Source organism: Zingiber officinale, chromosome 6B (genome assembly GCF_018446385.1).
Source record: "Zingiber officinale cultivar Zhangliang chromosome 6B, Zo_v1.1, whole genome shotgun sequence".
Taxonomy (NCBI): Eukaryota; Viridiplantae; Streptophyta; class Magnoliopsida; order Zingiberales; family Zingiberaceae; genus Zingiber; species Zingiber officinale.
In genome coordinates, this window is record NC_055996.1 from 132,023,187 (window position 1) to 132,047,862 (window position 24,676).

Sequence of the window (24,676 nt, forward strand, 5' to 3'; positions counted from 1 at the left end):
CTAATGATTCTCTTAATTTATTATCTGAATATAAAAATAAACCGGAATTGGTATTACCGCTAGTTGAAGAAAATCTTGATAATTGTGTTTGAAAACAGTTCAGTCCAAATTTCGTCGGGTGCTTCGTTTCTACATGTCGTTTCAACGACCCATAGCCGCCATCGGTTTAGAATTTGCAGGAAGCATTGCAGTGCTTATATTTTGCGCGCATTTCTCTCGACGAAAGAGTGACCTTCTTAAAATATTTAATGAAAATAGAAGACTTTAGAGGAGGAAGTTTCCGAACCTTAAAGTAATTGTATCAGTACTTCCTTGTGTTTCGGGTGTCAGATTCGGAAGATGCTCGATCTCATCATCGGTGGATTGAATGTTGGGGTCCTCCTCCTGCGGATTCATTATTTCCTTTCCCTTCCGAGCTCGAGATGACACACCTCCGCGGCCTCCTTCCATTGTAATTGAAAATTGGAAATGAAAGCGTGTAAAGAATACGAAATTGAGATTAAGAGTAGAGAAGATGTGTGTGAAAATGATGAAATAAGCTCTCTATTTATAGAGTTTTGATAGTAACAGATATTAAATCATAGTCATTGATCAAAAAACAATCAAATGATCCTAACCGTTAAAAAAAATATCCAAAAAAACTCTCCACCCTCTTCCAACGACTATGAACCGCTGGTTCAAACCGGTAAAAACAAATAAATAAATAAATGTTAAATCAGCGGACTGAACCGGCGGTCCGTCAAGTTTTCACCAAAAGAATCGGAACTGGCCCGGCAACTTGCTGGGCTAGTTCCGGTTCAACCCGGCCCGTTGACCCAGTTATAGGCTTGGGTTGGGTCCGGGACCCGACCTGGGGTCGGGTCTAATTAAAAATTAAATACGATTTGATGAAGTTATTTTTTCAGAACATATAAAATTGGGCAAACTTGTCTTTTAAACAAGTTGGGGAAGTAAATTATGTAGCAGCGACGAAACCTAGAGAAGTTGTCCATTGTATTTTTACGATCATCCAAGACTTTATTTTATTTTATTTACCATCATTGTATTGTATGGATCGACGACATTCTTTTATGTATATAAAAATGCATATTGTTAAAAACTGCAAAGAATTGTCTTCGTCTAAATTAGTGGTTATTTACATTCTCCAAATCTTTCAGGCACAACGAAAAAGAGCTTCTGGATCTTTGTTGTTCTAAGTTTCAAACATAGCCATTAGCTATGGAAGGAGCTTTGGTAGCTGCAACTCGCTTCGTAGCTGACAAGGCGGTGATTCTCTTCCAACTCGACGAGAAACTCAAGGCAATGACTGATATCGAAGAGAAGATGGAGAATATCAAGGAGTTATCGACGATTATTGACATGGTGATCGAAGATGTCGAGTCCCACACTTTAAATAAAGATGCTGTGAAGGACTGGTTGAGGAAGCTCAAATACTTGGCCTATGATCTTGAGGATGTAATGGATTGTTACAACACCGAAGCCTTGCGGAGGCAGAGATCATCAATATCTTCTTTCGAGCCGGTTCGTGATTTCTTCTCTTCTAATAATCAAATTGTGTTTACGAGTAGGATAAGTGATATGATAAAAGCTGTAACAAATAGTCTGGATTCTATTTTGCGACAAAAGTCCTTTCTTCCTAATTTGCCACAAAGCAGTGGCCACATGCCACTCAATCCCTACAGAGAAACCCACTCCCGCAATAGCTTTGATGTTATAGGGAGAGAAATAGAGAAGGATATGATTGTCGGCATGTTAACAAAGGATGATGATGATGATGATGATGATGATGATGATAAAAGCAGTCATGGTACATTGAAGGTCATCACCATTGTTGGGATGGGTGGCCTAGGGAAGACTACACTTGCTCAGCTTGTTTTCAATGATGCGAGGGTGAAAGATCATTTTGAAAGTTCAAGAATGTGGACAGTTGTGGGGGCTGAATTTGACCCGGCAAAGATAATGAAGTCTGTTTTAGAATTGGCTACTGGTGCATCAGTCAACATCTCACAAATAGATTTAGTGAGGCAGAAAATAGAAAAAGCATTATCTGGGAAGAAATTTCTGCTGGTGTTGGATGATGTATGGAATGAAGACGCAACAAAGTGGAATGTATTGAAACCAGCCTTAACATGTGGGGCGAGAGGAAGCAAAATTTTGGTGACAACCCGTAGCCAACAGGTCTCTTCAATTATGGGCTCGTCCAATACCACCCACCAAATACAACAATTGTCCCGAGATGATTGTTTGTCCTTGTTTCAACAATTTGCATTTGGAGATGAAGCAGTGGATCAAAACTTGATGGAAATTGGTGAAAAGATTGTTAAGAAATGTGGTGGTGTTCCCTTGGCTGCCATTTCTCTTGGTAGCATGCTCCGCATCACCCGGGATGAACCCTATTGGTCCTCGGTATTGAACAGTGAAATTTGGCAGCTGGGAAATAAGGAAGATAAAGTGTTAGCTGTACTAAAGTTAAGCTATGACAGTCTCCCTCCACGATCAAAGAAGTGCTTTGCATTTGCCTCTCTATTCTCAAAAAATAATAGGATGACAAAGGATGAACTAATAAAATTGTGGATAGCAAATGGTTTCGTAAGTTCAGAAGGAAATTTTGATGCTGAAACAGTGGGCAACCGTGTCTTTGATGATCTTGTGTCGAGATCATTCTTTCTCTTGGTACCATCTCAAGATGTAACCAAGTGCACGATGCATGATTTGATGCATGATCTGGCACGATCAGTATCTGCAGATGTATATTGTAATTCTAAACAAGACTCGGTGAAACATATTGGAAACAGAACATATCATTTGCACATATACTTGGCAAATACATCAAAAGTTACTCGGGCCTTAAGCAAGAAGCCATTGTACTTGCGTACCCTTATATTGAACTATGTTAGTTTAAACGCCGATCAGCTTGAACTTGTTTTCTCAGAACTGAAATATTTGCGGGTGTTAGAGTTAACTGGCAATAAAATCAAGGAGGTGCCGACGTCAATAGGAAATCTGATACATTTGAGGTACCTCAACTTATCTAAGAATAGGATTAGAGTTCTACCCGACTCCATTACCCTTCTCCACAATTTACAATATCTTTATTGCCATCATTTAAGATTGACGCACATGCCGTGTGGGTTGGCACGACTAATTAATCTTCAAAGTTTATCTTTCTTTGCTGCTGCGGATGGAGCTGGCGCATGTTCAATCATAGAACTTGAGCATTTGAAGCTTCATGGAGAAATGAAAATTCAATTTTCAGAGAATTTTACAAACTACTCTTGTGGTGGAAGAAAAATTTTGAAGAATAAACATATTAATGAACTACGCTTAAAGTTTAATTGTTCAGAGAGTAATGACAAGGATATGTTGGATGATCTTTGTCCCAACAGTAGCTTAAAAAAGCTAAGCATATGCAATTATGGGAGCCGACAATTTCCAGAGTTGTTGATAGAGTCACAGTTGCCAAATTTGGTTGAAGTTTGCCTTAAAAACTGCCGTTGTTGTGAGCACATTCCTCCATTTGGAAATCTGCAGTTTCTTAAGAAGCTTGAATTGCACAAAATGAATGCCGTTACACAGATGGGTGCTGAGTTCCATGGGTTCGGAGGCTTTCCTTCCCTTCAAGAACTCTACTTGGATAGGATGGATGATTTAGAGGAATGGTCAGAGTCTGATTATGCTGATGAATTGTTCCCTTTACTAAAGACGTTGTTTATTGTCAAATGTCCTAAATTGAAAAGTATGCCAAGACTTCCTAGAATCCAATACCTTGACATATCATACTGCAGTGGGAGCCTACTCTCATGCGTTGGAAGACTGACTTCTCTTTCTGTTCTTCGAGTGGAGGCGATGGACGACATGACATCCTTTCCTAATGGCTGCATCAGAAACCTCACATCTTTGACGGCATTTGAAATCAAAGGGTGCAAACAACTCCAATGTCTTCCTGGCGATGAAATGCAGCACTTAGAAATGATTCGTACATTGACCATTGACAGGTGTGATAATTTGGCATCCTTACCGTCAGAAGTGGGATGCCTCGGTTCTCTTTGCTTTCTACGTCTCAGAGGTTGTCCAAGTATAATAGTGCAGCCAGAAGTACTCGTACAAATAATGAATTTACTACATAAGTTCCAAATAGATATTTGTTACAAGAATGTCGATGTAAGAGGGCAACTGCAACACTTACACATGCTCAAAAAATTGTTTATAACGGGTGCACATGGGATAAATATGAAGCATAGTTACATTGATGGCAACAATGTCGCACAATTAGGTATTTGTTGTTGTGATGAATTGGAGTCGTTGATGACAGCAGAACCAACAAGCAGTGTGTTAGAAGAACTATACATACATAGAATTTCCAATCTTACGACCTTGCCTGACTGGCTAAAGCATCTCAAGTCTCTTCGTGTTCTATCACTCCACAACTGTTCTATCACTCCACATACATGGAATTAGGGGTTTGAAGAATCTACATATGTTGCCACAATTGAAAAGAAGATGGGAGAAAGGCGAAGATTGGCCCATCATCTCACATCTGCCATGTGTTCATATTGATTTGAATACTCCAAAAATAATAGGTAAGATGTATTAAATAAGCATAATTCAATAACATTTTACTGTTGTTATCTTTCATTTAGTAATATTCAATTATGTTTTTTTTTTTGAACTTTTAACTCATTTAATTCTTTTGTGCTCATCACATCCTTTGCTTTTCTCTAACCACTATATTCAGTCACGGAGGATTTAGACTCAGCATGAGATCTTAGTTGTTGCTCAATCATATATATTGTATCTTGAAAGTAAATTTGTTTTAGTTGAGACTTTAAGTTATACATGTGGTTCATTATAATGTCACACTAGACTTCATTTTATTGCTTGATACATTATGATTTTTCTCTCTTAAATGTTTACTGCCAATTTGAGATCTTGTTGTTGCTTTATGGTGTTGTTATGTTGTAATAAATAAACTACATGATATTGACATAGAGTTGGCAGTTATGTGATTTGATCCTGTTATTTGCATACATTGTAGTGTTTTTCTTATATGATGATGCACTTTTGTATAAAATAGAAAAGGTTCTGTTAAAGTGTTTCTAAGAAAATGAAAATTAATAAAAGTACTCAACTGAAATTGACACAAAGACTCCAAATAGAGGAATTCTCAAGAACAATATTGTGCAATCTTTGTAAAATGATACTCAAGTTATTTTGTGTAAATCTCATTGATAAACATTTACAAGTTAAAATTACCACAAGTCCACAATAACATGTGAGCATTTACCATCTTAAATCCTTGTTAATAGATAACTAAAGGCATGATCATTTTCTAGACAACTTGGGCATGATCAGTAATCTGCGATTTTGTCAAGATAAAACTAAGAAACTCGAGTAGGAAACCAATAAAGAGAGGTACATGTTTTGGAAAATTTGCAAAGCTACTCTACATCAATAATCTGTTAAAATTCTAAAATCTAACCAGAGAATCTAGTTGTTGAAAGAGGACTAGAATCATAGTAGGCAATTGGTATAATTCCATGTCCACTAGACAATGATTTTGTCTCTTTAATTTCATCTTGCATGTTTTTTTTGGATAAGAAGAAGAAATAATTATGCATTAATGTTATGGTTACTTATCTCTACAATTAACCCCACCTAAGACCCGACCTGGGATGATAACTTTTAGCTGAGAATAATAAGAAGAACAAGGCTTTAAACAATCCAAAATAAAGAAAGACCCTATGCATTTTGAAAGTGTGCCTTCTGAGTGGTTCAGAGGAGAAGATCCAAAACTGGCAAAAGGGTGTTAGGATGCATGACATTTGGAGACGTGACTCCCTTGGTGCTAGGATGCATGACTCTAAATCAAGTGATTATAACCGGCAAAAGGCTGTCAACATGATTGAGGAAAATCTTCAGGTCAGGTTTCTTATTCTGTTATATTTTAATCTTTTCATATTTCATATGATCTTGTGCCAATTGATTAGACTGCAATTACTATAGATATAAAGCTCCATTTGTTTGTTTAGGAAGACCAACAAAAACTCGAGCTTCATGTCTTTGAAATGGAGGTTGAGCTCACTTGTTTGAATGAGGCTTTGTTGTGTGCATTTAGTGAAAAGGAAGAAGCACTCTCAAGGAATGAATTTTTGAATTCAGAATAGAGGCCCTTTCGGAGAAGTTAGGCACTGCTGATTCTGAGATAAAGTCATTGAAGGAGATGGTGGCCATGGTGTGTCCTACTTAAGATAAACATTTCCCTTTACTTTATCTTATTTCCTTTTTCCTAATGGTTGTCTTTCACATGTTCTATTGCTACAGGCAGAGAGATTGGTTGAGTCTGAATCAGTTTTGAAAGAAATGGAGTCCTCTATGAAGTCTGTGTTAAGAGAAAAAGAAGAGATGGGAATAATAATTATTTTTTGCAACTTTCATTTGGAACACTGATTCTGGTATTTTTCTTATGAACTTCATCCAATTTCTTCATTTCCATTTGATCTGCAGCAATTTGCAGATACCCTTTAGAAATGGAGGCAGAAAAATCGATATGGTCATCTAAAGAGAAAGCTTTCTTGGAGGCCAGCGAAAAATTAAAAATACAGAATAATCTGATGCAGAAACTATCTGAAAATTTACTATAGGTATTATATATGAGAGATTTTTCTTACTTTTTTCCATGTCGATATTTTATAAGCTGTCCATTTAACGTCACTTTCACTTGATATTGATCTTCGTGTTGGTTATAAGGCTTAATTATAAGTTGGGCTGAATACACAGCAATCTATTAAAGTTTTCTAACTTAAGGTTATTATATTTTAGGTTATTAAAAATAGATTTAATGTGTAGAACACGTAATCCGATTTATTATCATCTATGAGTTGATAATAGATTGGATTTCCTTATATATATGGTTGGTCCTCAAAAGTTTAGGGTATCTTGACATATCCCTTTATTTCCATTGACGAAGGTTGGTTTAAGATATCTTGACATAACCCTTTATTCGCCATTGATGAATGTTTTGTAGCACCGTCAATCTTAAGTTCTTTGAAAGATCTTTTTCTTTTTTCTGTTATATTTTTTTCGATAGGGATTAAACCGAACAAGGACAATGACGGTTCAATTAGATCCTTGTCACTTTTGGTTTAAGCTTCTATTTTGGATTGCCATGATCTGATGAAACTAGATCAATTGCTTAGGTTTCTTGTGTTTCTCTGTTTGATTTCTTTATTTATTCTTAGAAATCTTGAGATTAGGAAAAATAATTAACTCTTTTAATTGGTATCAAAGTAAAAACTCTACTTTATCATTTTTCATGGTATGAAGTTTTTGAGTTTTTGGTCGATCCTTTAATTTCATGCTTGATCAATGTTTAATAGTATTTGATCGTTGAAATTATGTAATAGAAACCTAGGAAAGGCTTGTTCTTCTATGCTTTCATGATTTCATGAAGAACAACGGTAAATCGTCGTCGTCTTCAAGAAGAATTATCACGTTTGATCTATTCTAGGTCAAAACTGCGACGATGTAACCAATTGTCTTGGTCGGGCAATTGATTACCGAGTCTAAAATTGCGAGCAGAATTGAGCCGAATCAATTATCCAATCGATTCAGTTGATATTAATCGATTGATGAATTTCATCAATTGATTAGTACAACTGGATCAAATACGGAATTAATTTTCAATCAATCAAGTCAATCAATTCAGTGATGTCAATCCATTGGTAATTTTATCAATCCATTAATAGGTTGAAATCTGTTGATCATGCACCAAAATAATAATTTTGCTTTTTGTAAGATTTTGGCATTTTCAAACTTGTCAGAAAATAGCTAGATAAGTCTGCATCACCGTGTATTATTTCAGATGTTACACTACAGATGGATCGATTTCTTGCGGCAATCGATTACTAATTTTCAGTAATTAATTGTCAATATGGAAATCAAGCACACAAGGCATTGGTGAATTGATTGGTGATTGCTAATCAATTGTCATGAATCATCAATCGATTGATCAGTGTGTTATCGAATACAGAAGATTCTATAATCGACTAGTGGGATCGATGGGATGATACCAATCAATTGATACACATTGTCAATCGATTGATAAGCCTAGTTCTGAGCAATTAAGTTTTATCGTATGACTGAATATTAGATTAGCATTGCTAGGGTTTTTTGGTTTTATTTATACGCGTACTACTAAATTGAATTATTATATGGCCCAAAGGAAGACATTTTGGATAGGTTTAGTATATTTTATATGGATAGACGTGTATCTATGCTAAAAGTAATTGACCCAAAGGAAAATTATTTTTATGTCGGATATATGTTTACGGGTACTCTATAACTATAGAACAAAATTTATTTTATTCAGATCATGCACAAAATATATCAGCCCAAAGGAAGACATGTTATATGACAAATTAAGGTTGTTGTAAGCTATGGACCAATTTATAACTCATATAAAGTATCGTGTTATGCATACAATGGGTCAACCCAAAGAAAGACACATTATGTGGCTAACTAAAGATTGAGTTATATCAGAGGCCGTTAACAAATTATATTTAGTCCACAGAGTAAAATGCAATGTTGTATTTAATATCTCATAAAGTGTCCATTCATATGCATTTAAATTTTATTTTAATTTTATAACCTTTTGTTTATTATATGTTCTTGGCTTTAATTAAATCATGAGCTTACATTATTTTTCACCCTTTAATTTCAGTGCAGTCTATTACTACTAGCATTAATAACATCTTCACACTGACTGATTCAAATTTTGTTGAATGAAAATAATACTTTGTCATAGTCTTAGGCTATATGAACTTAGACTATGCATTAAGATATAATTGCCCCGCACCTTTACCAGTGCTAGCACTATAGAATAGAAGGTAGAACTTTAAAAGTGGGAGTGATCAAACCACATGTGTCTAAGTATCATGAGACTTTCCATTATAGCACTAATTGAAGACTTAATAACTGAGGGAGAAAATGCTAGGAGTTTCCTTAGCCAATTAGCAGATTATTTTATAACAAATTAAAAGGTCGAGAGTACCACACTTCTTTCGAAATTGATAACTATATGGTATAATAGTAAAAGAAACATTAGGGAGTACATTATGGAGATGTCCAATATCATCACAAGTCTGGAAAAACTTAAACTCGATATATCTGAGTCAATGTTAGTGCATTTCATTTTGATGTCTCTGTCTGCATGATTCACTACGTTTAAGATTTCTTATAATACTCAAAAGAAAAAGTGGACATAAATGAGTTTATAGCTTAATGCATGCAAGAAGAGAATAGACTGAGGTGTGAGACACCTGAAAATGCTCACCTATCATCTGGTTCTCAAGGTTTGGGCAAGAAGATAAAAAGGATCAATAAAGGAAAGGAAAAGTAAACTGTAGATTTTGAGGGTGTTGGTCATAAGGAGCAAAAGAAATAGAATAATGAGTCCACTTATTTCTTTTGGAAGAAGAAATATCATATGAAGAAAGACTGTCCCAAATATGCTAACTGACGTATAAAGAAAGGTATATTTCTCAACTTTATTAGTTTATAAGTCAATTTGGCTATTGTACCCACTAACATTTGGTGGATAGATACAGGTGCTACTACTCACATAAATGTCACTATGCAGGGCTATCTCAGGAACCGACTTCTGCTCGATGGTGAAAGATACATCTATACGGGGAATAGAAAGAAGATTAAAGTAGAGTTGATTGGTATTTTTAGGCTTTATTTAGGAACTAATGTCTTTTTGGATTTATAAAATATATTTATTGTACTGTCTTTATAATAGAATTTAATTTCAATTTCTTATTTAGATAAATTAGGTTATTATTGTTCATTTAGACAGACATGAATGTTCAGTATTTTCTTTAATTCAGTGTTGGTTGACAATGGTTCCATGGTTGATAAGATTTATAAATTAAATATCATAACTCCTATGATTAACAACATAATAATGCATAGTATAGGCACAAAAAATAAATTGACTGATGAGAATTTATCCATGTTGTGGCATAGGCGTTTAAGACATATATCCTATACAACAGAAACAACAATAAGGAGCTAAATTAGTTCCAACTATTTGTAGTCAGCTACATAAATTTTCCCTCCCCTTAGCGAGCAGCATGGAGGAATGTAATGATAGGATGAAATAACAAAGCAAGTATGAAATCTAATCATAATAAATGAAAGGCAATGCAAATTAAGGGAATCTATGCTAACTTAAACTACAATTGCTAGAAAATTAAAAGCAACATAATGTAGAGCATGAATGAAACTTATACTAATCTAATCTAATTGCATCCAAACAAAAACAAGAACTTAAAACAATTGAAAGAGACAAGACATGCAAGAATTAAACTAACCTAATTGCAAGAAATGAAAAAAAAAATACAAGTGATTGGGGAAATTCATCGAACACCTAATATGCATCTAGCAATTCAAACCTAAAACATGCAATTTTAAACATGGGAGCAAATCCCATTACAAGCATTCAATCAATTATATGTTAACTCAAAGAAAGACAACCAACAACATTCAACAAATATAATCATAATGAAGAGATAGACCCAACACATCTGAGATGGATGACGACAGTTGCAAGGGAGCTTCAGATGCAGCTGCTGTCTGGAATTCAAGCAATTCATGCACTCGAACAGGAGCTCCAAAGAGGTACTTGTCTCCGGGAACCTCGAGATCCCGTCAATGAGCTCCTCATCCTTCACATCATTCTTGATTAGATCCAAGACTGTAAGATTCCTGCAAGTAGATCGGAACAATCAATTGAAGGAATTCTGATCCAAATCGAGGAATTTTAGGGGTGGATGAGCGAAGTTAGATCCTAAAGTTTCAAATCAGCTCAACGAGGGAATGTGTCAGAGAGGATAAACTGCAGAGCTCAGCAGTGATGGCGAGACCAGGGGTACTGAACTCATCGCAGCATATGAGCGTGAGATCGCTGAAGGAGGGGAAGGAGTGGGCGAGGAGGGTGAGGTCGGTGTCAGTCATCCACTTGAGGTAGACACGCTTAAGCTAGGGGCTGATGGAGGGCATAGCGGAGAGCCAGAGGGAGAAGCGGGCGTCCCAGCCAAGTGGAACCAGGTTGAAATCGACGAAATGGGGGTGCCTCTTGAGCACGAGCCCCGGGCGCCGCAAAATCACCGTAGCACGCGCGCCGATGACACAGCGTAGCAATTCCCAATGAAGAGCTCACGTTGGGTCTATACCTCGGTGTGGTACCATGACCGACAAACTAACGACGTTGTGTTCTGGTCCCTTCGGTAGACTAAGAACTGAAGCACGTTCTCCAGCACCTGGTCTGAGTAGGGCGGCGATAACAGCTTATCAAGTCAGCCCCCATCACCATCCCCACCTTTGCTTATTAGTCAATTTGTTGCCTTAGCACGGGGGGCAAGGAGGCAAAGGAACAATGAGGCAGGTAACGAGGAAATTTTGGGCGTGGTCAAAATAAAATAAGTCACAAGGGTGAGCACGGTCTCAGTAAAAAAAATTATTTATATCACGCAAAATGCATGTTGCTAAAATTTTTGGCAGGAGTTTGGGGTAGAAAAAACATAACAAATTTTAATTTCATTAATAACGGTATAAACCATTGTCTTATTAGTACAGCAATAACAGTTTATGCACCTTATTCCAAGCATTGTGAAAATATTATCTTTTATAATGGTTCATTTAATTATTGTCTCAACTGTTGTTACAACATTCTTTTAGGGTAACTGTTGCATCAAAGACAATGGTTTTATCAAAAATCATTGTCTTTTACTAAATTTACAACGGCTTTTTCTAAAATCGTTATCTTTGTGGTGTTGTCTTTGTGCAGATTTGTTGTAGTGAGAGATAAAGGAAGCCTTATTTGATATTTGAGTGGATAAAGCTCCCGGTTTGGATGGTTATAATGTAAAATTCTACACGGCGGCTTGGGATATAGTAGGGGATGATTTTACCATGGCGATAAAGGAGTTTTTCACTATTGGTTGGCTCTTTAAACAATGGAATCACACCTTGATAGCCCTTATTCCCAAATCTTATCATTCTCCAAGGGTTTCGGATTTTAGGTCAATATCATGTTGTACGGTATTCTACAAGGTTATCTATAAAGTTTTGGAGGCTAGATTGACAAAGGTTATGGATATATTATTGCATCCGGCTCAAGTGGCCTTCATAAAAAACTGGTTCATTGGTGACAACATATATTTGGCTCAAGAACTACTAAGGAAGTATGGCCGCAAGAGGATTTCTCCAAGATGTGTGATCAAGATTAACTTGCTCAAGGCTTTTGATATGATTGATTGGGGTTTTCTTATGTTTGCTCTTATTGGTTTTGATTTTCCCCAACAATTTTATGGATGGATATAAGAATGCATTACCACATCTCTTACTCCGTAAGTGTAAATGGTGAATTACATGGATTTTTTAGTAGAAGGAGAGGTTTAAGATGAGGTGACCTTCTATCTCCATTAATATTTGGCCTATGTTTAGAAGTTTTTTCAAGCTCTATGAAGGAAATTTTTGGAAAAAATATTTTTCATTATCATCCAAAGTGTCAAGTAGAGCTCACACATCTAGCATATATGCTGATGACCTCTTATTGTTTGCAAGGGAGGATGTCCCTACACTTAACCTCATTATGGAATGTTTAATGATTTTTGGTGACAAAGCGGGCCTTCGAGCAAACTCGCTTAAACCAAATATATACATGGTCAGGATTAGTGATCAATTAAAGGAGGAGTTGCTACAAATAATTAGTTTTCAATAAGGCACATTCCCCTTTCTATATCTTGGTATTCCATTAGCAATATATGGAAAAATTACGAATTGCGAATTATGGATCACTTCTTGACTCAATCACAAAGAAAGTAGTATCTTAGCCAAAGCACACTCTTTCTCATGCCGGAAGATAGGAATTGGTAAGATTGGTACTCCAAGGGGTTGAATGTTTTTGGATATGTATTCTCCCAATATCAAGTGGAGTTATATATTAGTAAAATTTATGACATCTCTTGTTCTTTTATATAGTCAATAAAACATCCACCAATTTCTTAGGCTACTATATGTCTTCCTAAGGATGAAGATGGTTATGGCATACGTGACTTATAATGATGGAATATGGCTCTTCTATGATGGATCGTATGGAACATCCAAAATAGAAGGGAGTCACTTTAGGTGAGATGGGCCCATTATCACTACGTTCGAATGTGGACTTTTCACATTAGAGAAGTAAACCTTCAGACTCATCACTCATTAATCGTTTTCTATATATCCATCATCCTATGATTGTATCTTGTATGTTTTATTTGGGTGTATAATACATTTACTTTCCCAAAAAAATATTAGAAAATTACAAGTATAGTGATCCTGTCCGAGAGTCGAGCTAACGGATGTTGGGGACGTGGTGCTACTGCTGATTATGTCTGGACTTTTGACGAGTTGATCCTACAACCACAAGTCGTTAGTGCCAAGCCAAGGAGAGGTTCCCCCGCGATGGCTCTCCGACGCTCAAGTCAGTCACCAACGGCAGGAAGATGAAGACGAGAAAGCAGCAACGTAATAGTAGCTACAATAGAAGTGAGCCTACCTCCGTCGAAGTCTGTGAGTCCTTATAGAGGGCTCCCGGGATGCGCGTGCACGCTTCCTGAGGCGTTCACACTCCTCAAAGCATACCTGGAAAGTGCATGTCAGAAAAACGTGTCTGACGTCATACCTTAACAGCCTGAGCATATCCCTGACGTGACAGTGGAAGCTTCCACCGTACGATTCTCTGTCTGACCCTGCCACCAACCATGCCGTCTGTCAGTGACACTAGTCCCTAGGAAGATATCCCCAGCTGCTCTCTTTGTCTGTTACTGGACCGAGCGGGAGAGTGCCGAGCAGGAGAGCCACTCAGCTGATCCGTTCCCATTAGATATCTACTCTTCTTGGGGCCGAGTGGAAGAGCCACTCGGCTAACCGCCGGTTGTTCTGGTGCTGTCGTCTCTGGGGTCGAGCGGGAAGGCCGCTCGTCCGCTATTCGACCGTCCTGACCCCTATTGTCGAGCGAGGGAGCTGCGCCTCTGCATTGCTGGATCTAGGACCTGGTGAGAGTCCGAGCGGGACGGCCGCTCGGCGCGTGCTTCGATGAGACTTCCCTGAGCGTCGGAAGCTCGGTACCTGGCCGAGTTGTAGTGATGTCGAACCGGCTACTCCTCGTGCCGATCAGGAAGGTGATTCGCCCGATCGAACGAATAATCGGGCCTTGATCATATTGCCTCTGACCTCCCGCCTGACAATGACCTTTTATAGGGCGGACCTCACCTTATCACCAGATCATATAGATAATAGATTTGTAGAGTGAGATAAAAGAAAACATTTGTTAATGGAAAAAAAAAATGAGTTCAAGAGATTTTGAATATTATTAATAATATAGCTTTGCACATATTCAATAGAAGGATTAACTTGAAAAAACTTTGACATGGCATGACACATACTCAGAGATATATTGAATCAATAAGAGGACACGGTAAGCAATGGAGGAAGATTGAAAAGAATTTTAGTTAATGTAATTAATAATAATTTGATTTATTTGACTATTCTTATGCTTTAATATTGCATAACCCCCAATACAAAATATAAGATCACTCTTGAACAACGGATATATACTTAATGATTACGATGACTGTGCCTCCCATGCTAATTCAATTTTTCCTGTAATGTAATTTATGCTGAAAAGAATTAATTTTGTGTGATTTATTTTTTTTAGAAATAATAAATCAAATTAAAATTTTTACTATAATTTAGTCATTTATGAGAAAACAAATAGAAAAGATAAAATTTTTAAGTTAAATCGAATTCCTTTATTTATATTGATTTTTTAATCAATATAACGTATTAATTGATATAATGAAAATATTAAATATTTTTTTAAAACATTTATGATAGAATTTAATTAATATAATAGAGACCTAATTGAATTTTAGTTCAGTTTAATTTGGTTTTTAAAATTTTAAGTGCAATTTTAGAAATTCGCTAATTATCAATAAAAATCAAGTTTTATAAAAACAATTTAAAATAGAATATATATATATATACACGATTTTGATATACTGCGCGACGCGCACAGTGCATGACTGTGCGCGTCGTGCAGTATATCAGATTCCTTTGTATTTTTTTAAACTTTGAATTAAAAAATTAATTAAAATATATTTTTTAAAATTTTATTTATAGTGTTCAGACTTTCTAATTGGATTATAATTTTTAAGCTAATTTTTTTTTTAAAGATTTTACCTCTAGGATTCACGCTTCCCAATTGGATTATAGTGTTTAGTTAAAAAAAATAAAAAATGAAATAAATTTAAGTATTTACGGAGTATTGTAATGTGTTGAGGGGATATATTAATGTATTAGGGATTTATATAAGGAAATATTGATTTTTTTATTTTAAAATTTTTTTGTTTTTTTTTAAATTTTTTTAAATTTTGAATTAAAAAAATAATTAAAATATTTTTTAAGATTTTATTTCTAGGGTTCAGTCTTTCCAATTAGGTTATAATTTTTAAGCTAATTTTTTTTTTTTTAAGATTTTACCTCTAGGGTTCAGGCTTCCCAATTAGATTATAATGTTTAATTAAAAAAAATTAAAAATGGAATAAATTTAAGTAGTTATAGAGTATTGTAACATGTTTAGAAGATATATATATATGTATTAAGATTTTATATTAGGAAATGTTTGAATTTTTTAAAATTCAAAATCTTAAAAAAAATAATTTAAAAAAAAAAAAAGAAGTTGATATGCTGCGTGGCGCGCACAGTCGCGCACTGTGCGCGTTGCGCATGAGATCAAATCTCTCTCTCTCTCTCTCTCTCTATATATATATATATTATCTATATATCTTACTATTTTATTAAAAATCTCTCCTCTTTACTAACTAACTTTGGTGAAGCCTAAAATAAATTTACGTTAATATCCTTTTTTCTATTCACACTAAAAATAATTTCAAGATTTATTAGTAATTCCACAAGCGAAACAATCAGTGATCTAGATTTCAAGACTCAACTGCGACATATTATTATGAATTTTTCTCATCATTAATTTTCTTTGGTTGTTTTATATAAAAAAATATAGTTCTCTTTAGTCTCACATCTTAGAATTGACAACACTATGATAAAAGAAACTTCAATAAATATTTTAGACCGACAATGTTAAAAAATATACTTTTCTTAGGTTTTTTTACTAAGATAAGTATAATATTAAATTAAATTAATTTTTTTCATAGGGAAGCCATATGGGTGACACTCGAAAATCCAAACAATTCAGATTTTCAAAGACCCAAATAATTCAGATTTTTAAAAGTCAGGTATTTTACCCTAATAACTCTACTAATTACTCTACTTTAGTATTTTAATGCCAAAATGTTTTAATTAATATAATTTCATTATAAAGGCTCAACGTAATTTCAATGTATTATATTACACACGTGACGCGTGTGCATGATCACTAGTAATTTAATTAAGAATATGAAACCTTTAATAACTAACCACCAATTTATTTGGTAAAATTCAAAATTAAATTAAGTTAATATAAAATTTCAACTTCTTTTCCTTCTCAAATCATAAAAGTATCAATCCATCTGTATCGATTATCTTGAGGTATAATTAATAACATAATTTCTACTATTTACATCGCTTCTTCTCATCGCTTGAATCCTCATTAGTTCTTCGATTCAACGTTCTCTTCTCCCCTTCCCCTTTCCAATTTTTATTACAGTTTTCTTCTTCTTATCCTTTTTATATCATAACACATCAATACATTTGTTTTGGCTCTTCTACATATTGATACAATCACATCAATGCATATGTATCTCATTGATTCTTTAGAACAATCACATCTATCCATTTCTATATCTCTTTGGTTATCTCATCAATTTTTTGGGTGATATAGAATATTCTCATTACATAACTTAAAGGTATAATTAATAACCTAATTTCTACTCTGTTTTCATATTTAGAATGTTATAATCTTTAAGAACCCCAATTTCTAGTTTTCTTTTTACAAAGTGATTGATACAATTACTTTACAATTTCTATTTATCACATTCTCTCAGTGATAAATAGTTCGGATTATCAAAGAGACCAGTACTTTACAATAATGACCCTAATTTAGTATTTTTAAATAATTTATTATTATTGAATAATGTTATTGAATTAATTTACAGTAAATATTTATTTTATAAAATTTACGTATTATATTATACATACTACATGTGTGTTATGAATAGTATATAATATAAAAATAGAACTCAAATAGATATTAAATGCGATTGCAGGAAGTTATCTTTTCAAGAACATATAAAATTAGGCAAACTTGTCTTTTATGCAAGTTGGGGAAGTAAATTATGTAGCAGCGACGAAACCTAGAGAAGTTGTCCATTGTATTTTTACGATCATCCAAGACTTTATTTTATTTTATTTACCATCATTGTATTGTATGGATCGACGACATTCTTTTATGTATATAAAAATGCATATTGTTAAAAACTGCAAAGAATTGTCTTCGTCTAAATTAGTGGTTATTTACATTCTCCAAATCTTTCAGGCACAACGAAAAAGAGCTTCTGGATCTTTGTTGTTCTAAGTTTCAAACATAGCCATTAGCTATGGAAGGAGCTTTGGTAGCTGCAACTCGCTTCGTAGCTGACAAGGCGGTGATTCTCTTCCAACTCGACGAGAAACTCAAGGCAATGACTGATATCGAAGAGAAGATGGAGAATATCAAGGAGTTATCGACGATTATTGACATGGTGATCGAAGATGTCGAGTCCCACACTTTAAATAAAGATGCTGTGAAGGACTGGTTGAGGAAGCTCAAATACTTGGCCTATGATCTTGAGGATGTAATGGATTGTTACAACACCGAAGCCTTGCGGAGGCAGAGATCATCAATATCTTCTTTCGAGCCGGTTCGTGATTTCTTCTCTTCTAATAATCAAATTGTGTTTACGAGTAGGATAAGTGATATGATAAAAGCTGTAACAAATAGTCTGGATTCTATTTTGCGACAAAAGTCCTTTCTTCCTAATTTGCCACAAAGCAGTGGCCACATGCCACTCAATCCCTACAGAGAAACCCACTCCCGCAATAGCTTTGATGTTATAGGGAGAGAAATAGAGAAGGATATGATTGTCGGCATGTTAACAAAGGATGATGATGATGATGATGATGATGATGATGATAAAAGCAGTCATGGTACATTGAAGGTCATCACCATTGTTGGGATGGGTGGCCTAGGGAAGACTACACTTGCTCAGCTTGTTTTCAATGATGCGAGGGTGAAAGATCATTTTGAAAGTTCAAGAATGTGGACAGTTGTGGGGGCTGAATTTGACCCGGCAAAGATAATGAAGTCTGTTTTAGAATTGGCTACTGGTGCATCAGTCAACATCTCACAAATAGATTTAGTGAGGCAGAAAATAGAAAAAGCATTATCTGGGAAGAAATTTCTGCTGGTGTTGGATGATGTATGGAATGAAGACGCAACAAAGTGGAATGTATTGAAACCAGCCTTAACATGTGGGGCGAGAGGAAGCAAAATTTTGGTGACAACCCGTAGCCAACAGGTCTCTTCAATTATGGGCTCGTCCAATACCACCCACCAAATACAACAATTGTCCCGAGATGATTGTTTGTCCTTGTTTCAACAATTTGCATTTGGAGATGAAGCAGTGGATCAAAACTTGATGGAAATTGGTGAAAAGATTGTTAAGAAATGTGGTGGTGTTCCCTTGGCTGCCATTTCTCTTGGTAGCATGCTCCGCATCACCCGGGATGAACCCTATTGGTCCTCGGTATTGAACAGTGAAATTTGGCAGCTGGGAAATAAGGAAGATAAAGTGTTAGCTGTACTAAAGTTAAGCTATGACAGTCTCCCTCCACGATCAAAGAAGTGCTTTGCATTTGCCTCTCTATTCTCAAAAAATAATAGGATGACAAAGGATGAACTAATAAAATTGTGGATAGCAAATGGTTTCGTAAGTTCAGAAGGAAATTTTGATGCTGAAACAGTGGGCAACCGTGTCTTTGATGATCTTGTGTCGAGATCATTCTTTCTCTTGGTACCATCTCAAGATGTAACCAAGTGCACGATGCATGATTTGATGCATGATCTGGCACGATCAGTATCTGCAGATGTATATTGTAATTCTAAACAAGACTCGGTGAAACATATTGGAAACAGAACATATCATTTGCACATATACTTGGCAAATACATCAAAAGTTACTCGGGCCTTAAGCAAGAAGCCATTGTACTTGCGTACCCTTATATTGAACTATGTTAGTTTAAACGCCGATCAGCTTGAACTTGTTTTCTCAGAACTGAAATATTTGCGGGTGTTAGAGTTAACTGGCAATAAAATCAAGGAGGTGCCGACGTCAATAGGAAATCTGATACATTTGAGGTACCTCAACTTATCTAAGAATAGGATTAGAGTTCTACCCGACTCCATTACCCTTCTCCACAATTTACAATATCTTTATTGCCATCATTTAAGATTGACGCACATGCCGTGTGGGTTGGCACGACTAATTAATCTTCAAAGTTTATCTTTCTTTGCTGCTGCGGATGGAGCTGGCGCATGTTCAATCATAGAACTTGAGCATTTGAAGCTTCATGGAGAAATGAAAATTCAATTTTCAGAGAATTTTACAAACTACTCTTGTGGTGGAAGAAAAATTTTGAAGAATAAACATATTAATGAACTACGCTTAAAGTTTAATTGTTCAGAGAGTAATGACAAGGATATGTTGGATGATCTTTGTCCCAACAGTAGCTTAAAAAAGCTAAGCATATGCAATTATGGGAGCCGACAATTTCCAGAGTTGTTGATAGAGTCACAGTTGCCAAATTTGGTTGAAGTTTGCCTTAAAAACTGCCGTTGTTGTGAGCACATTCCTCCATTTGGAAATCTGCAGTTTCTTAAGAAGCTTGAATTGCACAAAATGAATGCCGTTACACAGATGGGTGCTGAGTTCCATGGGTTCGGAGGCTTTCCTTCCCTTCAAGAACTCTACTTGGATAGGATGGATGATTTAGAGGAATGGTCAGAGTCTGATTATGCTGATGAATTGTTCCCTTTACTAAAGACGTTGTTTATTGTCAAATGTCCTAAATTGAAAAGTATGCCAAGACTTCCTAGAATCCAATACCTTGACATATCATACTGCAGTGGGAGCCTACTCTCATGCGTTGGAAGACTGACTTCTCTTTCTGTTCTTCGAGTGGAGGCGATGGACGACATGACATCCTTTCCTAATGGCTGCATCAGAAACCTCACATCTTTGACGGCATTTGAAATCAAAGGGTGCAAACAACTCCAATGTCTTCCTGGCGATGAAATGCAGCACTTAGAAATGATTCGTACATTGACCATTGACAGGTGTGATAATTTGGCATCCTTACCGTCAGAAGTGGGATGCCTCGGTTCTCTTTGCTTTCTACGTCTCAGAGGTTGTCCAAGTATAATAGTGCAGCCAGAAGTACTCGTACAAATAATGAATTTACTACATAAGTTCCAAATAGATATTTGTTACAAGAATGTCGATGTAAGAGGGCAACTGCAACACTTACACATGCTCAAAAAATTGTTTATAACGGGTGCACATGGGATAAATATGAAGCATAGTTACATTGATGGCAACAATGTCGCACAATTAGGTATTTGTTGTTGTGATGAATTGGAGTCGTTGATGACAGCAGAACCAACAAGCAGTGTGTTAGAAGAACTATACATACATAGAATTTCCAATCTTACGACCTTGCCTGACTGGCTAAAGCATCTCAAGTCTCTTCGTGTTCTATCACTCCACAACTGTTCTATCACTCCACATACATGGAATTAGGGGTTTGAAGAATCTACATATGTTGCCACAATTGAAAAGAAGATGGGAGAAAGGCGAAGATTGGCCCATCATCTCACATCTGCCATGTGTTCATATTGATTTGAATACTCCAAAAATAATAGGTAAGATGTATTAAATAAGCATAATTCAATAACATTTTACTGTTGTTATCTTTCATTTAGTAATATTCAATTATGTTTTTTTTTTTGAACTTTTAACTCATTTAATTCTTTTGTGCTCATCACATCCTTTGCTTTTCTCTAACCACTATATTCAGTCACGGAGGATTTAGACTCAGCATGAGATCTTAGTTGTTGCTCAATCATATATATTGTATCTTGAAAGTAAATTTGTTTTAGTTGAGACTTTAAGTTATACATGTGGTTCATTATAATGTCACACTAGACTTCATTTTATTGCTTGATACATTATGATTTTTCTCTCTTAAATGTTTACTGCCAATTTGAGATCTTGTTGTTGCTTTATGGTGTTGTTATGTTGTAATAAATAAACTACATGATATGGACATAGAGTTGGCAGTTATGTGATTTGATCCTGTTATTTGCATACATTGTAGTGTTTTTCTTATATGATGATGCACTTTTGTATAAAATAGAAAAGGTTCTGTTAAAGTGTTTCTAAGAAAATGAAAATTAATAAAAGTACTCAACTGAAATTGACACAAAGACTCCAAATAGAGGAATTCTCAAGAACAATATTGTGCAATCTTTGTAAAATGATACTCAAGTTATTTTGTGTAAATCTCATTGATAAACATTTACAAGCTAAGTTAAAATTACCACAAGTCCACAATAACATGTGAGCATTTACCATCTTAAATCCTTGTTAATAGATAACTAAAGGCATGATCATTTTCTAGACAACTTGGGCATGATCACTAATCTGCGATTTTGTCAAGATAAAACTAAGAAACTCGAGTAGGAAACCAATTAAGAGAGAGGTACATGATTTGGAAAATTTGCAAAGCTACTTTACATCAATAATCTGTTAAAATTCTAAAATCCAACCAGAGAATCTAGTTGTTGAAAGAGCACCAGAATCATAGTAGGCAATTGGTATAATTCCATGTCCACTAGACAATGATTTTGTCTCTTTAATTTCATCTTGCAAGTTTTTTTTTGGATAAGAAGAAGAAATAATTATGCATTAATGTTATGGTTACTTATCTCTACAATTAACCCCACCTAAGACCCGACCTGGGATGATAACTTTTAGCTGAGAATAATAAGAAGAACAAGGCTTTAAACAATCCAAAATAAAGAAAGACCCTATGCATTTTGAAAGTGTGCCTTCTGAGTGGTTCAGAGGAGAAGTTCCAAAACTGGCAAAAGGGTGTTAGGATACGTGACATTTGGAGACGTGAATCCCTTGGTGCTAGGATGCATGACTCTAAATCAAGTGATTATAACCAGCAAAAGGCTGTCAACATGATTGAGGAAAATCTTCAGGTCAGGTTTCTTGTTCTGTTATATTTTAATCTTTTCATATTTCATATGATCTTGTGCCAATTGATTAGACTGCAATTACTATAGATATAAAGCTCCATTTGTTTGTTTAGGAAGACCAGCAAAAACTCGAGCTTCGTGTCTTTGAAATGGAGGTTGAGATCACTTGTTTGAATGAGGCTTTGCTGTGTGCATTTAGTGAAAAGGAAGAAGCACTCTCAAGGAATGAATTTTTGAATTCAGAAATAGAGGCCCTTTCGGAGAAGTTAGGCACTGCAGGTTCTGAGATAAAGTCATTGAAGGAGATGGTGGCCATGGTGTGTCCTACTTAAGATAAACATTTCCCTTTACTTTATCTTGTTTCCGATTTTCCTAATGGTTGTCTTTGACATGTTCTATTGCTACAGGCACAGAGATTGGTTGAGTCTGAATCAGTTTTGAAAGAAACGGAGTCCTCTATGAACTCTGTGTTAAGAGAAAAAGAAGAGATGGGAGTAGTAATCATTTTTTGCAACTTTCATTTGGAATACTGATTCTGGTATTTTTCTTATGAACTTCATCCAATTTCTTCATTTCCATTTGGTCTGCAGCAATTTGCAGATTCCCTTTCAGAAATGGAGCAGAAAAATCGATATGGTCATCTAAAGAGAAAGCTTTCTTGGAGGCCAGTGAAAAATTAAAAATGATATGGGTCAAATGCCACATGTACGTCAAAATCAAGACGGTCAACGCTAGGTTGAAGCACTCATCTGCAGAACCCGAATGGGGGTTGACTAATTAGGCCGCTCGGACGGATATACATAGGCCGCTCGGATATATTGGCCGACCGGGATATTATCCCTTGGGTGTCTGGTCGGCTCGGCTATGGCCCAAACAGGAAGAGAAAATCAAACAAAACACTAAAATTATGCATGTGAATACAAACTGAACCATTAAAGTTATCTAACTTAAAATTATTAGGTTTTAGATTATTGAATATGGATTTAATGCATAGAACCCTTTGTTCGATCCGTTATCATTTATGAGTTGATAACAGATTAGATTTTCCTATATATATGGTTAGTCCTCAAAGATTTAGGGTATCTTGACATATCCCTTCGTTCCCCATTGACAAAGGTTAGTTTAGGGTATCTTGGCATATCACTTTGTTCCCCATTGATGAAGGTTTTGTGGCGACGTCAACCCTAAGTCTCTTGGAAGACCTTCCTCTTCTTTCCATCACATCTTTTTCCATAAGGATTAAGCTAACGACGCTAGGACAAGGACAATGACTCTTCAATCAGGTTCCTTGTCGCTTTTGGTTTAAGGTTTTATTTTGGATTGCCATGATATGATGAAACTAGATCTTGCTTAGGTTTATTGTGTTTATCTGTTCAATTTCTTTATTTATTCTTAGAAATCTTGAAGTTAGGGAAAATAATGAACTCTTTCAATTGGTATCACAGTCAAAGCTCTGTTTCATCGTTTTTCATAGTTTGAAGTTTTGGGGTTTTTCATCAATCCTTTAATTTCATGCTAGATCAATGTTTAATAGAATCTGATCGTTGAAATTATGTAATAGAAACCTAGGAAAGGCTTGCTCTTTTATGTTTTTATGATTTTCACGAAGAGCACAAAGAACAACGGTGACCCGCCATCGTCTTCAAGAAGAATTGCCGTGTTTTGATTTGTTTTAAGTCAAAACTGTGATGGTGTAATCGATTGTCTTGGTTGGGCAATTGATTACCAAGTCTAAAATTATCAACAGAACTAAGCCGAATCGATTTCCCAATCGATTCAATTGACACCAATCGATTGGTGAATTCGATTAGCACAATTGGATCAAATACGGGAACAATTTTTAATCAATCAGGTCAATCGATTTGATGATACCAATCAATTGACAATTTTGTCAGGTTGAAATCACGTTGTTTGGGATCGATCAATCTAATTGAATGCCAAGCCTAATTGAGAACATATTTGATTGGAATCGATTGGTCTAATAGACCAATTGATTGTTGATTTTAGTTGTGTCATGGTAGCTAATTGATTGTTGACTTTAGTAGTGTCGTCATGGTAGCTAAAGGTGGAATCTTCCACCACTTTAGTTGTCATGTGACAAAAAGGCGATTTGCTCACCCCGTCCTTAGGCCAATACGGAGGAGGTCAATTATGTTAGGACCGATTGAGCTAGAGAGGCGCCGGGGAGGGGGGGGGGGGGGGGGGGGGAATGACTTACTTCTATTTTTTGATTAACTTGACTATGTGCAGCGGAGACTTGAGATCCATGCTAACTCCTTGTCTTTACTTGGTATCCACCTCCTTCTCAAGGAG

General features: G+C 35.7%; 2 protein-coding genes across 2 annotated transcripts; both read left to right on the forward strand.

The window, feature by feature from the left end:
• The first annotated feature begins 1,218 nt into the window (after positions 1-1,218).
• On the forward strand, positions 1,219-6,641 carry LOC121991553 (putative disease resistance protein RGA4). Its single transcript, XM_042545547.1, has 6 exons — positions 1,219-4,066; positions 5,777-5,919; positions 6,030-6,103; positions 6,160-6,232; positions 6,322-6,377; positions 6,515-6,641. The coding sequence occupies exons 1-6, from the start codon at positions 1,219-1,221 to the stop codon at positions 6,639-6,641; spliced, it is 3,321 nt and encodes a 1,106-aa protein (XP_042401481.1).
• An 11,016-nt stretch (positions 6,642-17,657) lies between these two features.
• On the forward strand, positions 17,658-24,246 carry LOC121991554 (putative disease resistance protein RGA4). The gene is made up of 2 exons (XM_042545548.1): positions 17,658-20,641; positions 24,216-24,246. Exons 1-2 carry the CDS (start codon positions 17,658-17,660, stop codon positions 24,244-24,246), a joined length of 3,015 nt encoding a protein of 1,004 aa, XP_042401482.1.
• The last annotated feature ends 430 nt before the right edge of the window (positions 24,247-24,676 follow it).